The 20,372-nt window shown below is 42.2% G+C and overlaps 2 protein-coding genes across 2 annotated transcripts in view; both read right to left on the reverse strand.

Moving 5' to 3' along the window:
* Window positions 1-4,234, reverse strand: part of rpl6 (ribosomal protein L6) — a gene marked incomplete at its 5' end in the record, with an annotated part of 24,899 nt that extends 20,665 nt beyond the window's left edge. The window contains 1 exon segment of the mRNA NM_001292741.1: window positions 4,207-4,234.
* On the reverse strand, window positions 3,147-19,249 carry LOC103184046 (sodium- and chloride-dependent GABA transporter 1). Its single transcript, XM_007901889.2, has 13 exons — window positions 19,112-19,249; window positions 18,302-18,436; window positions 10,789-10,999; window positions 10,414-10,546; window positions 9,249-9,383; window positions 8,623-8,726; window positions 7,826-7,950; window positions 7,524-7,636; window positions 7,133-7,273; window positions 6,498-6,597; window positions 5,999-6,099; window positions 5,472-5,642; window positions 3,147-4,755 (listed from the first exon to the last, which is right to left on the reverse strand). The coding sequence occupies exons 2-13, from the start codon at window positions 18,408-18,410 to the stop codon at window positions 4,603-4,605; spliced, it is 1,596 nt and encodes a 531-aa protein (XP_007900080.1). The 5' UTR covers window positions 18,411-18,436; window positions 19,112-19,249; the 3' UTR covers window positions 3,147-4,602.
* Window positions 19,250-20,372: the final 1,123 nt, after the last annotated feature.

Below are 20,372 nucleotides of genomic sequence, written 5' to 3' on the forward strand. Positions count from 1 at the left end.
CCTTTCCCCTTCCCCCACCCAACACCACCGCCTCCATTTCACCTGCCACCCCACCCCCACCCACCCACCCGCCCGCCCGCGCTCTCCGTAGCCCGTAATGCGACGTTATGTTTCCCGGAGGGGAAACACAAAAACATCGCTCGTGAGGTCCGCGGGCATTTCTCAAAGAGGGCACCCGGCTCTCAGCCAGCCACAAGACCGGACCACCCTGCGCTATACAGTACGCTGTCTTATTCATACATTGGAAGTTGGAAGGTCTGTTTCAATATCCCTCTTAATAAACATCTCCGAGATATAATCATAACAATATTAATCCTTGCATTTGATATAGCGCATTATCATGTCTTCGAGACGTCTCCAAGCGCTTCACAGGTAATTTGTGGCCAAAATGCAGCAGCGAATTGCGCACAAAGGTCTCCCACACACAGTCGTGGATTGATAATTTAGGATGACGTGACGGCGTGATGACGTAATTTAGTCTCCCCAGCGTAATACCATCTCATAATTGCTCCTGGGGAAATTGGGGTGTTATATAGTAATTGGAGGGATGGAGGTCAGGTCACTTTCTGCATTTCAACCAACTGTTGGGCTAACAATAGCTCGGAGGTACTTTGAAATAAAAAATTGGAATGTCAATAACTCAACCAACTCTTCGTGCTTATGTCACCTCCTCCTTCTCCCTTGCTCGGTGACAGGCTCCGCCACTGTTAGGCGCTCTGAGACGCTGCCCCTTACGAAGGGCGCTATATAAATGCAAGTTGATCGTGTTTGTAGTTGAAAGCAGCAGCAGATGGCAGCATCCCACAAAGAACAAGTAACTGAGGGACCAGTACAAATATTTTGGTATAAATGCAGTTTATTTCAGAGCTTCAGAAAACAAAAGGCAATCTTGAATTTTGGTGTATGGCATAATTCAAATAACGAAACATAAATACTGAATATTTAAATTTTCATTCCCTCCCCAAAGTCCAGCTATCTGGGTTAATATAGTAATTTTTTATTTGAAACCATATCTATCTTTGAGGTATATTGGTACACAGATGAGTTGTGGGTTTGCATCCTTGATTCCTTCCTGCTACCCATTCCCGAAATTCAGCCACCACTTACGTAGACTAAAATACTTTTACAAAATGGGTGCGATAAAAATTGGAGAGGTGTTGATAATCAGGACAGAAACCTACATTGTTTTGTACAAATTAAGATGGAAATAATGAGTGTTGCGGAGAGACTAGGGGATGGGGCAGTTGGGAAGGCTGCTCTGGGATAGCCATCGACGAGTGCCATAATGAGTCCGGCAAAGGATCCTCAGGCTGAAGCAGCAGGAGTCCGTGGAATAGTCCAGGAGGGGAAAAAGACAGGGAGGGCAATAGGAGGGAACTGAATGGGTTCCAAGGGTGGGGAGTAGAAGAGGGGGCATTTTGGAAGGGGGCAGCGGTAGGTCAGAAGCGGCAGCCAAAATGCACATCTAAATACAAGATAGTCTAGCTTCATTACTGACCGTTTCTGGGCTGACAGTGCCTATGGTCACCTCTCCCCGGCTTGGCATCGTGCTCCGCCACGGTCAAGCCCTCTGGGACGCTGTATAATTGCACCTTGTTGTTGCGATCGACATGTAAGTCGATTTATAGCTCTTTGGTCACAAAAAGAGGTTAATGAATATTAGCTAGATAAAAATTAGCTAACGCACCATGGACCTGTATAAAGCGTACACATCTGAAACGTGTATCGTGAGGGAGAAAGACATGACCTTGAATCAACAGTTATGGAAACAATCTCCGGAGGGTTAATCAGATGGATCTTAAAGCGCATAAGTTGGTAAAGTTAAGAATAAGAATAATCCTTCCATTTGATATAACGCCTTGTCACATCGTTCAGATGTCTCAAAGCGCTTCAAAGGAAAGTGGATTGACTGTGTATTTTAAGTTACCCTTTTTACTAAAACTTCAGTGCCAATTAGGGTTACATTTGTCAAGCCTAAAGGAAACACTTATTTTTGTATATTGGGAAATTCTTGCCAAATATTGCCATAGTAAACAGCTCTCGATACCCACAGATCCATAAATCATATTTGGAAAAAAAAATGTTTAAAACTTGAACAATATAATACATAGAATTAAATGCATAAGTATACCAGTGGTACTGTAAACATAAAGCACTCCATTGTGGGTCAGACGCTATATTCGGGAATGTAAATGATTAAGACTAAATAAAAAGAAAACTCTTAAATGCAACGTTTAAGGCGTGGGTACATTGTGACATTAATTTACATGTTAACTAGTTATCACTTCCCTACATATCAATAATACAAACATTTCACCTCTGTAAACTGTATTGTTAGAAATTCGACAATGACAATGTCATTGTGCTTGCTGATTAGAGTCCAATACCCATCAGGGCCTGTGAAAAATAATATTAAGAATGGTTGTAATAATAATCTTTCAAGCGTTCTAGGATGCTACCCTGCATAAGGGAAGTTATATAAACATAGGAACATAGGAATTAGGAGCAGGAGAAGGCCATTTGGTCTCTGAAGCCCTCCCAATCCTCGGGTTTACCGCTCCTTTTGGCAGTATTATAGTTCTTTTCTTTTAATTTTATACTTTCCCTAATTGTTCTAGTTAGCCATGGTTTGAACCATTTATCCCATGATATTTTTATTCCTCAAGGAATGTGTGATCGCTGGGAATTGTGTTCCGTATCTTTAAAGGTTTGCCATTGCTGGTCTACTGTCATATCCTTTAATCTAATTCTCCAGTTTATTTCAGCTAAATCCTCTCTCATACCTCTATTTAAATTGGTTCTAATTGTACACATGGAGCAAATGTTACATTTGCTTCGGACTTTACATAAATGCAAGTTGTTTGTTGTTGCTGTTGTTGTAATAATAATCTTTGCATTTGATACAGAACCTTTCATGTTGGGAGGATGTCTCAAAGCACTTTGTAGGCAGTAGTAAGTTTTTGTAATGGAGTAAAAAAATAATAATATCCTTGCCTTTAATGTGGTGTCTTATCACATCATTGAGACATCTCAAAGCGCTTCACAGAATACGTTGTAAAGTGGAGTGACTGTGCATTCTGCGGGCGAGACATTCTGTGTACTTTTTTTAAAATTGTTGATAAAACATAATTAAAAAAACAAGGACGTTTGTCTGAACAATTCTATTGTGATTTGTCATAAAAACAAATGAGTAACATCGGCAATTCGAAGTGACATTTGTATAGCACCTTTCGCGTCTCAAGCAAACAAAATGAATAGATTCTGGAATATCGAAAGCAGAATCCTCAAGCACATCAACTAATAGTGTTGTGTGAAACGGTTTCAGACAATTGATCTAAGGTAGATTTTGGCTGAATTGGTTGGTTTCTGAACGTAATTTGAAAAGAAGAACATTGGCACCATTAGTTTCATCATGAACGGTTCATTATTATCTCAGAATGTCTGCTCCTTTCGTGCTACTGTTACTAATTGCCCCAAATATATTGCAGAAATTTAACGTAACATTAAAATTCAATTACCATCTGCCAAACAATCAGCGTCAGATGTAAAGGATACCTTCTTTGAAATAGTTTGAGGAATGTTATGTGCAAGTGGTCACTATGTCAAAGACCTGGGTAGGCATTTACTCAGTGTCCAACAAATCTAGTTTACATTTCCCTCGACCCATTCTGTCAATACAGTACTTACTTTAGTCTCAAACTGGATATACAATCCAAAGTTACATTTGTAAAGCACCTTTCACCTCGGGAGGACATCCCAAGGTGCTGGACAGTCAGGGATTAGGACCCGAGGGTCGTGGGGTTGGGATCAGGGAGGGTGGAGGGCAGAGAGGTAGGAGGGTGGCCAAAGGCACGGTCGAAGAGGAGGGTCTTGAGCCTTCCTTGAGATGTATTGGTTCTAATTGTACACATGAAGCAAATGTTACATTTCAGCTCCAATTTGCAAATCAAATTGAAAGCAGCTAAATCACCTAGATTAAGACCAGTCAATAACTGAGACGAATTTACACAATGGCAGTTAATGGAAGATTGTATTTTGGTACTCATTGTCAGTATCCACATTTACCTGTGATGGAGCGCCAAAATATTGGGTGACCCTGTTTTAAGGCGTTGTTGGTTTAGTGAGAGTCTGTTTAAAGTGGGTGGTCAACAGATATCAGTGTTGACTTGACCCACGGTGCAAAGACTGACATCTTCTCAGACTTGTTTTAATGTAGGGTTCCGAGATTATGGACCGAGACGACCACCACATTATAATTGGGTCACCCTGTATCATCTTCCACCAACAGTCATTAATTAATTAGCTTACTCCATTGTTGAGATGCTCTCATCCACCAATCTCACTTACATCTTGTGTGATTATAGACCTCTCACTTCCCATGGGAATCTTTTTACCATTGGGACGCACGTAACTTCACCATAACTAAATACAGCGACTATAAATCCTTTTTGTTTTTTAAAACAAGTTGCAGACCTGACACAATGGTGACACAATGGCAACAGAATGTCTGTCTATTCGCTCCTGAGTAAAAAAAAAACCCCACAGGATCGGTAAAATACTCATCAAACTACTTTTCTAAACACTTGTTCAACATGCACGTTTCTAAGGGCCCCTGGTTTCTTCTGAAAGACGAACACATTCAACGACGACACCAGAATACATGGAGTTCGACATGTCAGACTTTGCCTTGAGCATGAGGTCCTCGTTTTCCACTGAGAGAACATCAGCGACTGGTGTGATTGACGAATGAAGCCGCTAAAATGAGACAAAAAAATAAGTTGATCTACATGAAGATGAAACAGCACAATGTCGTCCAGCAAACATCTAGCCCTGAATCCCCGACTAACTGTGTGTAGGAGTAATGATAATACTTGCATTTGATCTCGTGGTTTTCACGTCGATGAGACGTTCTCAAAGAGTTTCACGGAACGTAAGGTGCCGTTACTGTGTATTTTTTAGGCAAACGTGGCCATTTTATGCACTGCAATGTTTCACAAATCTCCATGAAGGGCATGAACCATATTTATCTGGCGGATTGTTGGCCAAGACACCAGTAGAAACTCGTCTCTTTTTGATTGGGATCTTTGACATCCACGTGAACGGGTTAGACGGAGCTTTGGTTTACCATCTCCTGCAGCGCTCCTCCAACACTCCATTGAAGTGTCAGACAAGACTGTGAGTTCAAAGTCCCAACGTGGGGTTTGAACCCACAACCCTCTGATTGAGAGGCGAGACTGCTATCAACTGAACCAGGCTGACTCTGTACTAGTGGTTCACAGTGTTATAGAAACTGGGAATTCCTGATCAACAGTCATAATCGAATAATCGTACCATAATCTGATACGACAGAAATTTCAGAAACGCTAAATTTTCGCTTAGCCACAGAAATGGTTCAGCGTCAGGGCAAAACATAGGGTAAAATTAATGTGATGGAATATGCAATTCACTTACTGATGTAGTGTCACTCTCACCTCAATAAGTGTGCCTTTCCCGTTGTATAATGTGTGAACAGCTCCAAGTGGGATCCAGATAATTGAGCAGAGGGAGACACACCAGCCAAGTACCTCAGCCCACGGTGGATAGACATAGGTTTTCCCATATTTTGCCGGGGTGTACTGGATTATACTAGATACCAGGATAATCTACAGGCAAAAGTGGAGAATATTCTAAATTAATAATAGCAAAAAATTACACATGTACAGCGCCTTTCACGTCGGGAGGATGTCCCAAGGCGTTGGACAGTCAGGGATACCGATTTCTGTTTTGTTTCATATTTCCAGCATCTTCTCAGGGATTACTGCAGTTAATTGGAGCGGTTTATAATAATAATAATAATCCTTGCATTTGAAATAGCGCCTTCGAGACGTCTCAAAGCGCTTCAGGGAAAATCCAAACGATTATTTTTTTTTAAAAAAACATTTTTTTTAATGGGAATCGTTTTTTTAATTTCCATTTACACCAGCAGCTAGAAAAACCCTGGAAGAGGAATGCGACTCACAGTGACGAGAAGTGGAGCAGCAAACCACCAGCACGCCTTGAAAAAGATGTTAGGAGGAGATCCCAACATCTCCTGAACATTGCTAGATATCCTGCGGACACCTGCAACAGAACCACATGCAAAAACTCGAAGGCAGGTCCTCTTCTGTAGATAGTAATTCTCTCAAGTAAAATGCAGTCTGCTACGTAAACTGTTACTTTTAAAGACAGCGCAGTTACTGGACAATTTTTTTTGCTAAGTAACTCAGCTAGTATTCATACAATTGTAGAATTATACAGCACAGAAGGAGGCCATTCGACCCATCGTGTCTGTGTTGGCTCTTTAAAAGAGCTGTCCAAATTAGTCCCACTCCCCCGCTCTCTCCCCATAGCCCTGCAAATTTGTCCTCCCCAACCCTCTCGTATTAATCTACGAGTTCAAGAGCGAAGGGGACAAAGAGCGTATGATCGAACAAAGGAAACTGTACGAGCAAAGAGTGGAGATAAAGCAAGTTATGTACCATAAAGCCAGCAAATGGCTATAACTTCAAAGAAAGCCAGAAACATGAGCGAGACGACTGCTGTGTAGTGATCCATCAGCTGGAAGAAATAGATTCCACCCTTAAAGAGAAAAATAAAGTCAGTTCACCCTCTCGGACCTCTGACCCAAAAATACATTTGACGATTTCCTTCTTATGAGTTCAATTGAATAAAGATCATCCACAATGTGTATCTACCATGCAACAACAACAACAAAATTACATTTGTAAAGCACCTTTCAGGTCGGGAGGGTTTCCCAAGGTGCTGAACAGTCAGGGATCAGGACCTGAGTGTGGGAGGGCAGGGTTGGGATGAGGGGAGGCAGAGGGGGTAGGAGGGCGGCTGAAGACACGGTCAAAAAGGAGGGTCTTGGGTCGTGCCTTGAAGGAGGCAAAGGAGGGAGAGAGGCGAAGGGATTGTGGGATGGAGTTTCAAAGGGTGGGGGCAGAGAGGCTAAAAGCCCGGCCGCCGATGGTAGAGCGGGTTGGGCGGGAGACTTGGAGCAGGCTGGAGCCTGCTGAGAGGAGGGAGCGGACAGATTGATAGGGGGTCAGCAGGTCGGAGTTGTAGGAGGGGTAAGGGCGTGGAGGCACCTGTTTATAAGAACAGAACTTACCTGAGTAACATTGGGAATCCCAAGTACAAAGGCTACAAAACAGACGCCAAAAACCACCAGCTCTTTCCGTCTGAAGATGTGAAGTAGAGATTTCCCCCAACTGTCCATCAAACTGGTTACCATTACTTCTACCATAGCAAACTGCCAAGAAAAACCATAGTGTTGCACAATCAATACAGGCGTCTTATGGGTGGCTAATGTTTAGGACAGTTTTCAATGCATCTGAAGAGCTTTGGGAGATTTAAAGCACAAGAGCAGGAAAAAGCCCATCAAAGTTCATTGTTTCCTATTCAATCCTATCTGTAAAGCCCTCACGTTTCTTTCTAAATTTCCCTAATGTCTCCATTATTTATAACCTTTATATCATTGAGTAAGAAAACACGTGGCTTACCTGGCTGTCCACACCTAGGCAGAGAAGCATGAAGAAGAACAGTGTAGCCCACATCGGTGCAATGGGCATGGTGACAAAGGCCTCTGGATAAACAACAAACACAAGTCCTGGTCCTGAGCAAGGGAACAAGACACGAGAATCCATTAACAACAACAGATGACATTTACACAGCGTCTTTCAAGTCGGGAGGACATCCCAAAGCGCTGGACGGACAGTCAAGGATGTGCACCCGAGCTGGAGGTTGGGGGATCAGGAGCTGTGGAGGGCCCCTTAATACATGGATTGGTCAGAAAGGAACCTACCATCAGTAGCGATGTCCTCAACAGGCATGTGGTGCTGGTGGGCCATGTAACCGATCGCAGAGAAAACCACAAATCCTGCAAAGATACTTGTAGCTGAGTTGGTCAATGCCACGATGAGCGTGTCTCTGGGAGGTAAAAGAAATGGTGAAAATGAGGGCACGTGGGAGCTTCAGAAACAGAACACAAAATATCTTACCGTCACAAAAAATTGCGGCGCACCTTTTAAGTTTATATTAAAAGGGCGTCATTTCATATGAGTCTTTGGCCCCTTAAGGCAGTGACTCGTCTAATTCGTTACGGTGGGTGGGAAGACAAACGGACAAAGCTACGATATAAACAGAGGCCTCTGTGAAGTTGAGAAGTGTAGGCAAAGAGCAAGACCCTATCGGGCTTGAAAAGATCACCCTTTCTGCTGTCTTATTAAGGGATTTTCAAATCCCTTCACTCCCTGGCACCTCCCTACCTCTCCGACCTCCTCACTCCCAATCCACCACCCAACGCCTCCGCTCGTCTGGCACCGACCTCCTGCCTGTCCCTCGCGCCCGCCGCTCCACCAATGGAGGTCGCGCTTTCAGCCGCTACGCCCCGAAACTCTGGAACACTCTCCCTCAATCCCTCCGCCTTGCCCCCTCTCTCCCCCTTTTTCAAGTCCCGCCTAAAAACCTACCTTTTCGACCGTGCTTACGGTCACCTCCCACCTCAGGTTCTGCCGCTCACTGTTAAGCGCACTGAGATGCCGCCCTGTGTGGAGGGCGCTAGATAAATGCAAGTTGTTGTTGTTGAAGCTCGAGGCTCACCTGAGGATATTGTTATTGAATTTGTTGTAACTGGCCATAGAGATCATGGAGCCAAATCCGATTCCAATGGAGTTAAAGACCTGCGCGGCAGCATTCACCCACACCTGTGGCAGTAATTCACAATAAAAAAAATGTACACTCAACCCCATGGGTTTACTCTATTCACACCTCGGTCTCGTTTGAGAGTAAAATCTGGTTGGTCGATTAAAACCAAACATCAAAAACCCCAATTATAATGCATGCAAATATTAAACAGCCTCCAGGAGGTGCACAAGAACCACCCTTTCCGGTTCAACCAAAGGGAAGCACTTTAATTTGAGCCGGATTCTCGTGAGGGAGCAAACACTTATTCCCTCATTCACGAAGTGTAGGCTAGACTGTTCGAATGCTCTGTTTGCCTGACTGCCCAGCTCCTCCCTACACAAACTGCAGATCATCCAGAACCCTGAAACGTGTATCCTCTCCCACACTTTCAAAGAGCCGGCACAGGCCCGATGGGCTGAATGGCCTCCTTCTGTGCTGCAGGATTCTATGATTCTAATAGGTGACGCTTTCAATCTGCACTCCCTGCCCCTGGCAATGCCACCCTATTAAAATGCAGTGACTGTGCTGTGGCTGTTAGTTACCTGGACTTCCAGTAGCTTGCCCCATTTGGGTGTAAGGAAAAAATGGATTCCCTTCATGGCACCTGGCAACTGCACATTATTGCTGAACAAAATTATTAAGATAATGTAGGGAAAAATGGCTGTAAAGTAAACGACCTGTGAAGACAAGCGAGAAAACAGACATTAGAGGGAAAGAGGCTGGAAGTGGCTAATTGAGTTTTTTTTTAATAATTTAAAACAGTTGGAAAGAAAAGGAGAGAAACATCAACTTTTACGGTGGAGTTTTTGTCACTTTATTCCTTATGCGACTCAATTACCATCGTCAAGATTAATACTAATTAATCCTTGCATTTGATACAGCGCCTTATCACGTCTTCGAGACGTCTCAAAGCCTTCACAGAATACACTGTAAAGTGAATTGACTGTATGAAGATTGAAACTTGCTTTATCATGAAGACTCATAGTTTGCAAATCATTCTCCTCTCCACAACCAAAACTGACAATCTCAGTTACAGCAACAGTACAGGTGGAGGAGAGTGTGGGTGGAGGGAAAATTGCCAGCTGTTCTTGCCTGTATTGGCTTGACTAGCTACTCTCATAACTACAGATGGTGCCATTGTGTACAAGAGTAATTAATCATTGATCTATTTGTAAATAAATAAATTGACATCCAGTGCGTGCAAACGTTTTACAACAAATTGGGTAAGAAAAGAAGTAGATTGTTGATTGTTTATCCCAAACTTAGGAGGCAGATGTGAAGGACAGCCTACACTGAGATTCTTTTGCAACCATTATCTGAGCCGACTCCCTGAGGCCGAAATAGATGTAAAAATCTGCTCAAGAGTGCCGCAGTGGTAACTGTTATGTTTCACAACAATTGAGTTCAATTTCAATTCAGCAGCGTTCAACAGAAGANTTTTTTTTATACCTACCCAATAGCCGCTGCCACACAAACGTGTAATGTTCTGCTTCAAAAAAAATATTACAGCAACTTATTTTTTTTTAAAAAAAGCTGATTTTAGAGCAAGGCTAATTGGGGAAACCACATCAAGTCAGAAAGACCTGTGTTGCAGGAATAGATATCCATTCGGGCAAACAAAAAAAGATCAAAACGAAAAAGGAAAATACTCGAAAGGGCTTGAGCTAAATATAGAACTGAAATATTCTTTTCTAGAACATTTCTTACCTTTCCAGTCGACTTGACTCCTTTGAAGATACAGAAATAGACAATGATCCAAGACACTATCAGTAGACCAAATAATTCCCAGCGCATTTTCCCCATCTGATCAATCCCGCTGCTGATCTGCAGTAGCCTGTAACTGTAACGAAGAAAAAGGGTCATGTACAGCAAAACTCGCGTCAGACTGATCTGCATGAATCGTACAATAATTATAATCCTTGCATTTGATATAGCGCCTTCTCACACTACCCGCCCCTACCCTGCCCCCTGATCCCAACCCCCAGCTCGGGTACAAGTTCCTGACTGTCCAGCGCCCTGGGACATCCCCCCCGAGGTGAGAGGCGCTGTACAAATGTAATTTGTTGTTGTTGTTGTACTCACTCGAAAAATTGTTGGCTGTTAGATCTGAGGTGAGTAGCGTTCCCAGAAAATCCGTCAGAACAGTTTTCCACAACGTTCCATGTATTGTTGCAGCTTTGCCAGGGGAGCGACCACCGGAAGGAGTTGAAGAAGTAGTATAAAGCCCAGGTGATAATAACATTGTAATAAGTGCAAAGTAAGAATGAAATCACCACTGTCGCCACACCCACACCTGCACAGTAGCAGAGAGAGGTCAGTTAACAGAGCACTGCACACAGCGAGAGATAGGTCACAGGCAAACATTGCCTCTTCGCTGGCATGAACAAAACGAGATAGAAGTTTGAGCACAAGTCGAGTATGAAATCAGTGTAAAACCGTTCAACCCTTGGTGGGCCGCAGTAACAGTTCTGCAGCAAAATGTTGAAACAGGACAAGGATTCACCTGTACCGCATTTACCAAATTAAAAGTGTGAGCATTTGGCTTCTCTTCTTCATCTCACTCAGTGAGAGGAGTTGGGGGGTGGGGGGGGGGGGGGGGCGATGGGGTTGGGGGGAGGGGTGGTGGGGGGGAGAGGACCGGGAGGGGGCTGCTGTATAGAAAGTTTGGATAAACCTCCTTTTCATTAAGTCAACCCTCATCCCGAAACATCCCCAGTTGACCTGGGTAGGGCTTCCACTGCACTCTCCAACTCCTCAACCCCTCCTCTCCTCTCCTCACACCCTTCACTTCTGATCAAGACAGAATTGGGCTGTTTCCAAAGTTTCCAAATTAGAAAAGTGTGAGGACACAATGGACATTTACATTCGATTTACATAAATTTGCCTTGTAATCTAGGTCTGCTGCTGCGCCCGAACACAATACTTTGTCAGAATCTCAAGGAAGAGCTAAGACAGTGATTTGGAATGACCCCCATATCAGTTCCTGTCGCTATTGAACACAAGACTACGGCAGAAACTCAACCGGTTACCAGTAACAGTGAGCAATCGAGGTCTGCTCTGGTGTGTGTTGTATCGGCCAGAAATCAATCCACACGGTAATGATAAGCGGCCAGGCTTCTAGTGAAAGATATATATGAATGATATTAATTAGAAGCCTCTCTATTAGTTGGAAATGCTATGGGGAAATAGATCTCAAGGGTGTGTAAAGAATTAGTGATTCGGATTCTCGTACAAAATCAGTTTCTGATCTCATTCCATCTGCAATTTTAAAAAAACAAAAGTTTCATGATTTCCAGTAAAGACAATCAACCAAAAAATACAGAGCAATTAGCGACTTTTTGTCTCTTTAACCTGATCTTCCATTTGTTCCTTCTCTCCTCTCTCAAGATCATATTTCATAGGTGCAATTATCTACAAATAATAATAAATTGGTCACTCAATCCACGACTGTTTATGGGATACTGTTGTGCGCAATTGGCTGCCGCGTTTCGCCCACAATATATACAGTCAATTCACTTAACAGTATATTCTGTGAAGCGCTTTGAGACGTCTCAAAGACGTGATAAGCCGCTGTATCAAATGCAAGGATTATTATTATTATAAGTAGTTTCCGGGAGATAATTATACAAAGGAGCAACCTATAATATGTATGCCATCCAATTCAGATACAAGAGGTAACTATTGCAAAATAAAATTATCTTATTATAAATCTTGCATTTGATATAGCGCCTTATCATGTTGTCAAGACGTCTCAAATCGCTTCACAGGATATACTGCAAAGTGGATCGGTTGTGTGTTTTCTGGGCGAAACATGTCAGCCGTTTGCTCATCGCAGTGTCCCATAAACAGCCATGGAGTGAGTGAACAATTTTTATTTGAGGGATTTGTTGGCCAGGACACCGAGAGAAACTCCCTTCTCTTTTCAAATAGTGCCATGGGATCTATAACATCCACCTGAACAGGCAGATGAGATCTCTTCTGATGGACTGCACCTCCGATAATACAATACAGCCCCCAGTACTGCATTGGAGTGTCAGTTTAGACTATGTGATTCCATGTCCTGACATAGAGCTTGAACCCACAACCTTCCGACACCGAGCCAGGCTGACACATACATGAATGCTTGTTGAATCTAGTAGCAAATTATTTTTCAGTGAAGATATTGCAATCCTGGAATATAAGACAGTAATCAGATTGAGAAAGTAAGCTAGCAAGAATCATTTAAAAAAAGTGTATAATGTAATAATACAATAAGCCCTGCATTTGATGTAGTGCCTAGAACATTGAAACGTACCAAATTGCTTCGCTGGTGACTCCTGTCAAATATACATTTGTATATAACATGGTTGGCAATTTATGTACAGCAAAGTCCCACAAAGAGCCATGAAGTGAATGACTGATGTAACTGGAGGATTGCAGACAGAGAATATCTCTCCTTGAATATTGTCATGGGATGGGATCTTTAATAATAATAATACTTGGATTTGATATAGCGCCTTATCACATCTTCGAGAAATCTCAAAGCTTTTCGCAGAATATACTGTAAACTCAATTGACTGTAAACACAGCAGCCAATTTCGCACAGGAGTGTCCCACAAACACTCGTGGATTGAGTGACCAATTTGTTATTATTATTTATTTTTGAAGGAATTATTACTCCCGGAAAAGCCATCCGCCAACCGACTTGCAACCGGATTCCTACTTACTGCTTGCTAAACAGAGGGTGGGTGGAGTAAGGAAATTTGCCCAACATTTCGTCCTGCCGGGAATCGAACCCAGGTCTCTCGCTTGCGAGGCAAGTGCTCTAACCACTGAGCTACAGAACACCAGATCTTTACCCTGAACAGGCAGATGGATCCTCAGTTTCATGTTTTTTTCTGGTGAATGTCACGTCAGATAGCACAGTGTGAGCTCAAATACCAAATGTAGCTCGTGAGCTCTTTGTTCCCTCTCGATAGGTCTTGGGTATGGATTTGTGCATTCGGTTACTTTTGATGCACTGCTCAAATAAAAGCCAGACTCATTTACGATTAGAAAAATGTTCTAATAATCAGAGAATGGTTCTCCAACAGAAATAACAGGGAGCGGAAAGAAAGCGATTTAAAAAGATTACAATTTTTTTAATGAAAATATGACAAGGGATAAGATACAAGTCTTCGACATAGTTGGGTCCTGATTGAATGCAGGAACCACTAAACCCTATACAGGTTTGCTGTTTGGAAGTTGGGACAGGAGTTACTATTGTTAGGCAACTTATGTACTAGAAGAGGAGCTACCCATTTTTTTAAAAAAAGCTGTCAAAGGAATAGGGAGAATTGGTTCGAGACTTGCTGGGCAGGTGGAAACGGATGCAAAAATTTTTTCTTCTCAAGTACATATCCCGTTCCCTTTAGAAAGCTACTATCAAATCTGCTTCCACCACCCTTTCAAGCAGTGCATTCCGCTTCGTAACAATTTGCTGCGTTAAAAAAACAACTCTCCCCTCTGGTTCTTTTCTTTCTTTTCGACCGGGCCTTTGGTCACATTCCCCCCCCCCCCCCCCCCCCCGGCTTGGTCCCGGGATCCTAAACTGTAAAGCGCTCCGAGACGTGGAGGGCGCTATATAAATCCAAGTTGTAGTTGTTGTTCCTTTGCCAATTATCTTAAATTATCTTGTGTCCTCTGCTTACCGATCCACCCGCCAGAGGAAACGGTTTCTCCTTCTATTCTTACTTAAATGTTTTGTCACCTCCATGAAACACGGCAATTTGCCAACTCTACGGGGACAAAAGCAAGCTTGGCATCGGCAGTAGTTGATCTAGTTATTTTCACGAAGGCTGTAATTCATGACACGTCTCGTAAATCTGAGGTGAGAATTATAAGCTCAGTGGAACAATCATTCTGTACTTTCAAAGGATTTGCAGAGTGTAGAACAAACAAATATTCTGCCCCACTAAATAGCCAGCAGCCATGCAGTTAATATCAAAAACTGCATGTTTTTGATTAAGTCTCAGTTCCAGTCATAACTACATTTCCCTTTATTTCCTAAAATTGTGCAATCCCCAAATCCTTGTTTATCAACCTTCAAGGCTGATAAAGCTGGAGTGGAAGAACTCAAGACGCCTGAGGGGGACAGATTTTATCCATTTTTATTGAAATATGCCTTCATAAACAATCGTGGATTGTACGACCAAATTTTCCCTGTTTTGCGCTTTTCTGTTTTTTTAAAAAAACATAGGGATTATTATCTCTGGAAGGCAATCCGCCAGTCGACTGGTTTCTTACTTCCTGCAGAGGCGTGTGGACTAAGGAAACTTGCTTAAGGTTCCAACCCACCCGGGAATCGAACCCGGGTCCTCTCGCTTGCGAGGCGATTGCGCTAACGCTACGCTACGAGACTCCACATTGTTAGTCTATCTCTCCTGTTAGGTACAGAATAGTGCACGGAGAAATTATACATTCAAGTTAGTTTAATAACTACATGATTTCCATTTGAGTTTTTGAATAACAAGTTTTGCAATGATATGAAACATCCCAGGTCCACTCCCCCCCCTCGTGCCTGAAGCAGTACTGGAAATGCTATTTTTACCTTCAAGGAACAGCCCACAAAATAATTTTCCAATCCACCTGACATTAATAAGGATTGTGTTTTTGATGAGTTCTTGAGTAAGTCGTTCTCTTTTAAAAAACCATTGAATTAAAACAAAGTGGAAACCTTGAAATCAGATGGTCAATTGCAGATGGACATTGAGGTTTGATTTGAAATTGTGGAACAAGTCTGGAATGTACCATTGGTGTGAAGAGTTTTGGGGGAAGTTGCAGACATTTAGTAGGCAGAAATTGGAGGTAAATCCAGGGAATTAGATTGGAAGCAGATCATTACCGCCTGAATTTGACAATGATTGCACCGAACAGCTATTTAGTAGCAGTGAACGTGTATTGGTAAATTTACAATGCAGATTGATCACCAAAGAATCATGTAACACAGAAGGAGGCCATTCAGCCCATTGTGCCTGTGCCGCTCCTTGAAAGAGCTACCCAACTAGACCCAAAAGCCCGCTCTTACCCCATAACCCCGCAAATTTGTCTGTTTTAATTAACAGGTGCTGGTAACGGGAATTTTGTTTTTCAGATTAATAAACACCTTTTAAGAGTTGAAAGCTTGGGTGTTTGATTGGGTGTTTTGTCTGATAGATGCAAGCCAGAGAGAGCAAACTAGCCCAGGTTCACCAATCGCTGCACCCAATAAGGGTCTCATGCACAACCCTAAGTGGATCATGGGAAACGTGAAAACAGTGTGATTCAAGTGAGTGTGAAAAGAAGATGTGGATTCACTACCTGTCGCTCCCTTCGATTAGCACAGACGTGATCAAGCGAATAACAGATTTGATCGGGTAGACTATCTCTGTCTCAAAGAAAGAACACTGAGGAGAAAGTCTCCAGGTTAGAATTGGAAATAGAAATTAACACCTTGAAGGAATCAATAGGATAACTGACACCCAGTTCTGCCAGTGACTGATGACCAGACCCTACTACATGCATTCGGTACAGAAAACCCAACGTAGGACAAAAGGATTTTCCAAAGCTTTAGGCTTGAACGTGGACATTTCAGTGCAAAGAAACACATATTTTCTCCATGCGTTGAAATTCCCTGAACATTAAAGCAGCTAGACAGTCACCAATCAACAAATGAACATCAGTAATCTCTTTATGAAACAGAATAAAATTATCTATTTTGTACGCAGGAATACATCAGTTAGCATTTTACAGGCCGTGAAGGTAATACTTATATTTTGACACTACAATTCAAGGACAGATTGGACAATAGAGGCCCCAGTTTATTAACATTTTGGATGCAACTTCGAGTTCATTAATAGACCCATGTATTCCTGCTTTTCAATGCGTCTGGAATAAATTTGGTTTGTTCGATTAGAGAAACTAAAACATGAGATCTGATATCCATTGTATTGGATTTATGTTTGGATCAGGTCTTAAGATTTTCATAGAAAATGGTTTCAAGTAACAGTGCTAAATACTGAGTAAACATGTGTGATCCAAGGCACACAGTGTTTTTACTAAGAAATCTGGAGTTTTAACCAGATCTTCCCTTCATTAGAAGTGATAAGCAATTGATGTGGTTTCAAAATGCTATGCGTCTGTCTTAAATAACCATGTTTTGGGCTTAGTTTAGAATCTGGGTCACATCATCTGTGCAATCAGAATATCATATCACTTACAGGAATTTCCCCGATGTCAACAATTTCAGACATTAAAACACATTAGTTAGTCACTCTAAAGGCCACAATAAATTAAACGTTTAAAATATTTCAGGTAAAAAGCTGGGAGGTTGATCCCTGTGGAGTAGATTTGTTTGTGTGGACGTGAGCACAATACTGACAGGAACCAGTGTAGTTTACCTGCTGCTGTATAAAGGGAAAGGCGAGGAGAGAAACATCTTATATTTATTAAGCATTCTGTTCTGTACAATGAGCTCTATCACTGTCGTGACAAAGTGTGAAAAATACATGAGATGTTTTATCTCCCACAAACAATCGTAAGATGAATCTAAACTGAAAGATGGTGGATAGAACCATCTGGTGAGAATTTGGAGCCTGGAAAGTTCAGTTAAAGTTGTTATCTGTTAATAACAATAATAATCCGAGCATTTGATTTAGAGCTTTATCAAATTGTCGATACGTCTCGAGGGGCTTCACCTAATATACTGTAAAGTGAATTGATTATATCTTGTGTGCGAAATCTTTTAAGGATTTCCATCCAAAGTTCTTGTGCAGAAAGTGGCATTGTTACTAGATTTAGTCATCGTTTGTCATAAAATTTCGAATGCTTAATAGCTGTGTTTCTTGCCAACTATATCAAGCATTTAATTAATTCATTGCTATACAACCATATATTGCTATATAGTATATGCATGCCCACACAATATTTAGCATTGCCAAGGAGTAGAAAGGACATGGAAATGGTAGATTAACTGTAGTGTTAATAAATATTTACTGAGCTCTATCACGTTCATTTCAGATGCTTCAATTTGCATTTCATTGATATAAACCGTTAAGGCTGAAAATTAGTGCCTTTATTAACAAGATTGAGCCAGGACGGAATGCTACAGTCACGTAACAATTTATAAAAAAATAACCCACACACAGCTATTTTCGCCCCTGAGCAAAACCAGGAAAAATGCTCTGTTAAGGGAGGCCATTGTTTGTTTGCACACAATTTCTTAAACGTTGTGCCAAAAAAACAATATGCATCACATCAATGCAGACACGGGTGATCTTTCAAGATTAAACTTGCAAGTGCCTTCGCTCATTTGGCAGATCCACCAGTACAGAATGGTAGCATCAGTTTCAATGGTTGGTGGAGGTGGGGTGAGTGGGGGTGGGGGGGGGGGGGAAAGTAAGAGGTTCCACCATAAAGCACTGCAATAAAAGTCTGTGGAGAAATTCAGTCATCAGTTTAGATTCATCTATCAGAATAGAGGAGGGACACATTTACCTTCAGTTAATGCAAGCAACACAGCAAGAGGGAGAGTTTGACAAGTCAGTGAACTCTCGTTGAAGTGTTGTACTGAGCTACGGTCAATCCAGAGCACACATACCTTTCAGGAGAGGGCAGATTTTAGCCAAGGCGAGGACAGGGCCAAATTGGGTGTACTGTCCGATGACAAACTCCATGAATAGCAGCGGAATCCCGCACAGCAACAGCATGATCAGGTACGGCAGGAGGAATGCACCTGTCGGAAGAACAAATTGGATAATAAATAAAAGAAACCACAGGCACGGGTTCCGGTAATACTATTGGCTTACATATTGTGTTGATTTTTTGACTTGTTCTAAAAAAAAAGTGCCTCAACCAAGGTAGCTAACAAGGGCTGGACTCCAATCAGGGTTTTTTGAAGGTCAGCCGGGTGTCTGACAAATAAGGAAACCCATCACCCATGCTTAAAGAGCCTCCAAACCAAGGTAAGAATTCCCCGCATCCCACCTCCACACGGAAATCCCAGAGATAAGATTGCTGGAATGGAATGCGCTCTCTCTCTCTCTCTCTCTCTCTCTGGTGGACACATCCTGCTTACTTAATTCCAGAAAGTATTAGGCGCAGGTTGGCAAGAGGCAAGGCTTGGGGACCCCAGAGTGTGCGTTGGGGGTAAAGGCTGGAGTCTAACCAGCTAACACCACATGGCTTGCATTGATATTGTCTGCAAGCTTTCCCAATATCTAATATATACTATAAAATATCTAATTTTCGCAGATTCTTGCAGGAAAACAATCTTTGAAGTTCAGCCCTAAGTGTTAATTGGGCACCTGACACTTTCTAATAAATCAGCATCAGTACATAGCTGGTGCTAGAGAGAGGCGAGAGAGCCTTGCTGTAAAAAGCAATAGCTTTAGATCAAAATAAAACCAACCTCTCTTTTTGTTTGGTGCAAGTTTGTTGCATAAACTCCTTTCCCTCCACCCTCCTGCAAAGGGGCACTGAATTATGCATTACATCTTAGAAAAAGCTGACTATTTTAGGATTGATTTTTTGCATAAATTTGATAAGAGATCGCTTTTGTGTGAGGCTAACTGTTTCTCTTTAGCGAGTTTGGAAGGCAGGGGGAGGGAAGTGCGATCATGAGAAGCCTTTTGAGACGTCTCAACGACGTGATGAGGCGCTATATCAAATGCAAGTATTATTATTAGCATACATTAATTAAAAGTTATTGAAACAGTCTGAAAGGCTACACCTCTCCTAGCCTCTCTAAACTGCACTATGCAGTGAGAATAACTTCCTCGTCATCACGCGTGTGAGATACTTAGTCACCATGACCCTGCAAATTCAGTTTCAAAATAAATTCAAATTGCAAAGGCAGCATGACTCAGCAACTCCAGCAACGGTTAACACAATATTATCTGGAAATGTCAACCACTGATCTGGACTCCAGCTACAACAGGTTTCAACACCACCAAAATATGGAAATGAAATCATTATTTTAACATAATAAAAATGGATTTAATGAATCTTCCCATCAGTCACAGGTAAAATGTTAACTTACCGGAGGGGCGTTTCGCCCACAAAATACAGTCACTCCACTTTACAGTATATCCTGTGAAGCGCTTCGAGACGCCTCGAAGACGTGATAAGGTGCTATATCAAATGCAAGGATTATCATCATTATTATAATAAAATAGCTCTGAATAAGTCAAGTAACAGCCAGTAGTTACAGCCTTATTGCCAATGAGAACGTTCGGAAACCACAGCACATCACTGTCTGAGATGTTGGTTTCAGTTAAGCTACAACAGGAAACACAGGGGACTTTTTTTTTAAAAAAATAAAGTAAATTAAGATTGGCTTGTGGTGGAAACTACCAGAACGAAGAACTAGAGGCTACAACAGTTTCCAATAAAAACCAGACAAGTCACTGAAAGATTTCAGAGCGATTCGATTTAGGGAACAATACATTGATGGAATCTTGTGGGAAATGTTATAAGTCGGCGAGCACCTACTTATGTCCTCGCACCTCCCTATCTCCAGGATCATCTTTTTGCTCACTCTTCTGCTCGCCTCTGCCTCAGACACAACTATTGGCACCCAAGCCTTCCGCCACAGCTCCCCTAAGCTCCCTGTACCACTCAGTCACCCCTTCACGGTCTTTAAATCCTGTCCAAACACCTACCTCTTCGAC

This window comes from Callorhinchus milii, unplaced genomic scaffold, assembly GCF_018977255.1.
Source record: "Callorhinchus milii isolate IMCB2004 unplaced genomic scaffold, IMCB_Cmil_1.0 Scaffold8, whole genome shotgun sequence".
NCBI lineage: Eukaryota > Metazoa > Chordata > Chondrichthyes > Chimaeriformes > Callorhinchidae > Callorhinchus > Callorhinchus milii.

Bases quoted from the DNA above. Each gene is read 5' to 3' on its own strand.
- LOC103184046 (XM_007901889.2), bottom strand. From the start codon at position 18,410: ATGCTGTTGCTGTGCGGGATTCCGCTGCTATTCATGGAGTTTGTCATC. The intron at 9,384-10,413 runs GTAAGAAATGTT...TTGTCTTCACAG, and splicing joins GAGTCAAGTCGACTGGAAAG to GTCGTTTACTTTACAGCCAT. The intron at 4,756-5,471 runs GTGAGAGTGACA...GTCTCATTTTAG, and splicing joins GGAAAGGCACACTTATTGAG to CGGCTTCATTCGTCAATCAC.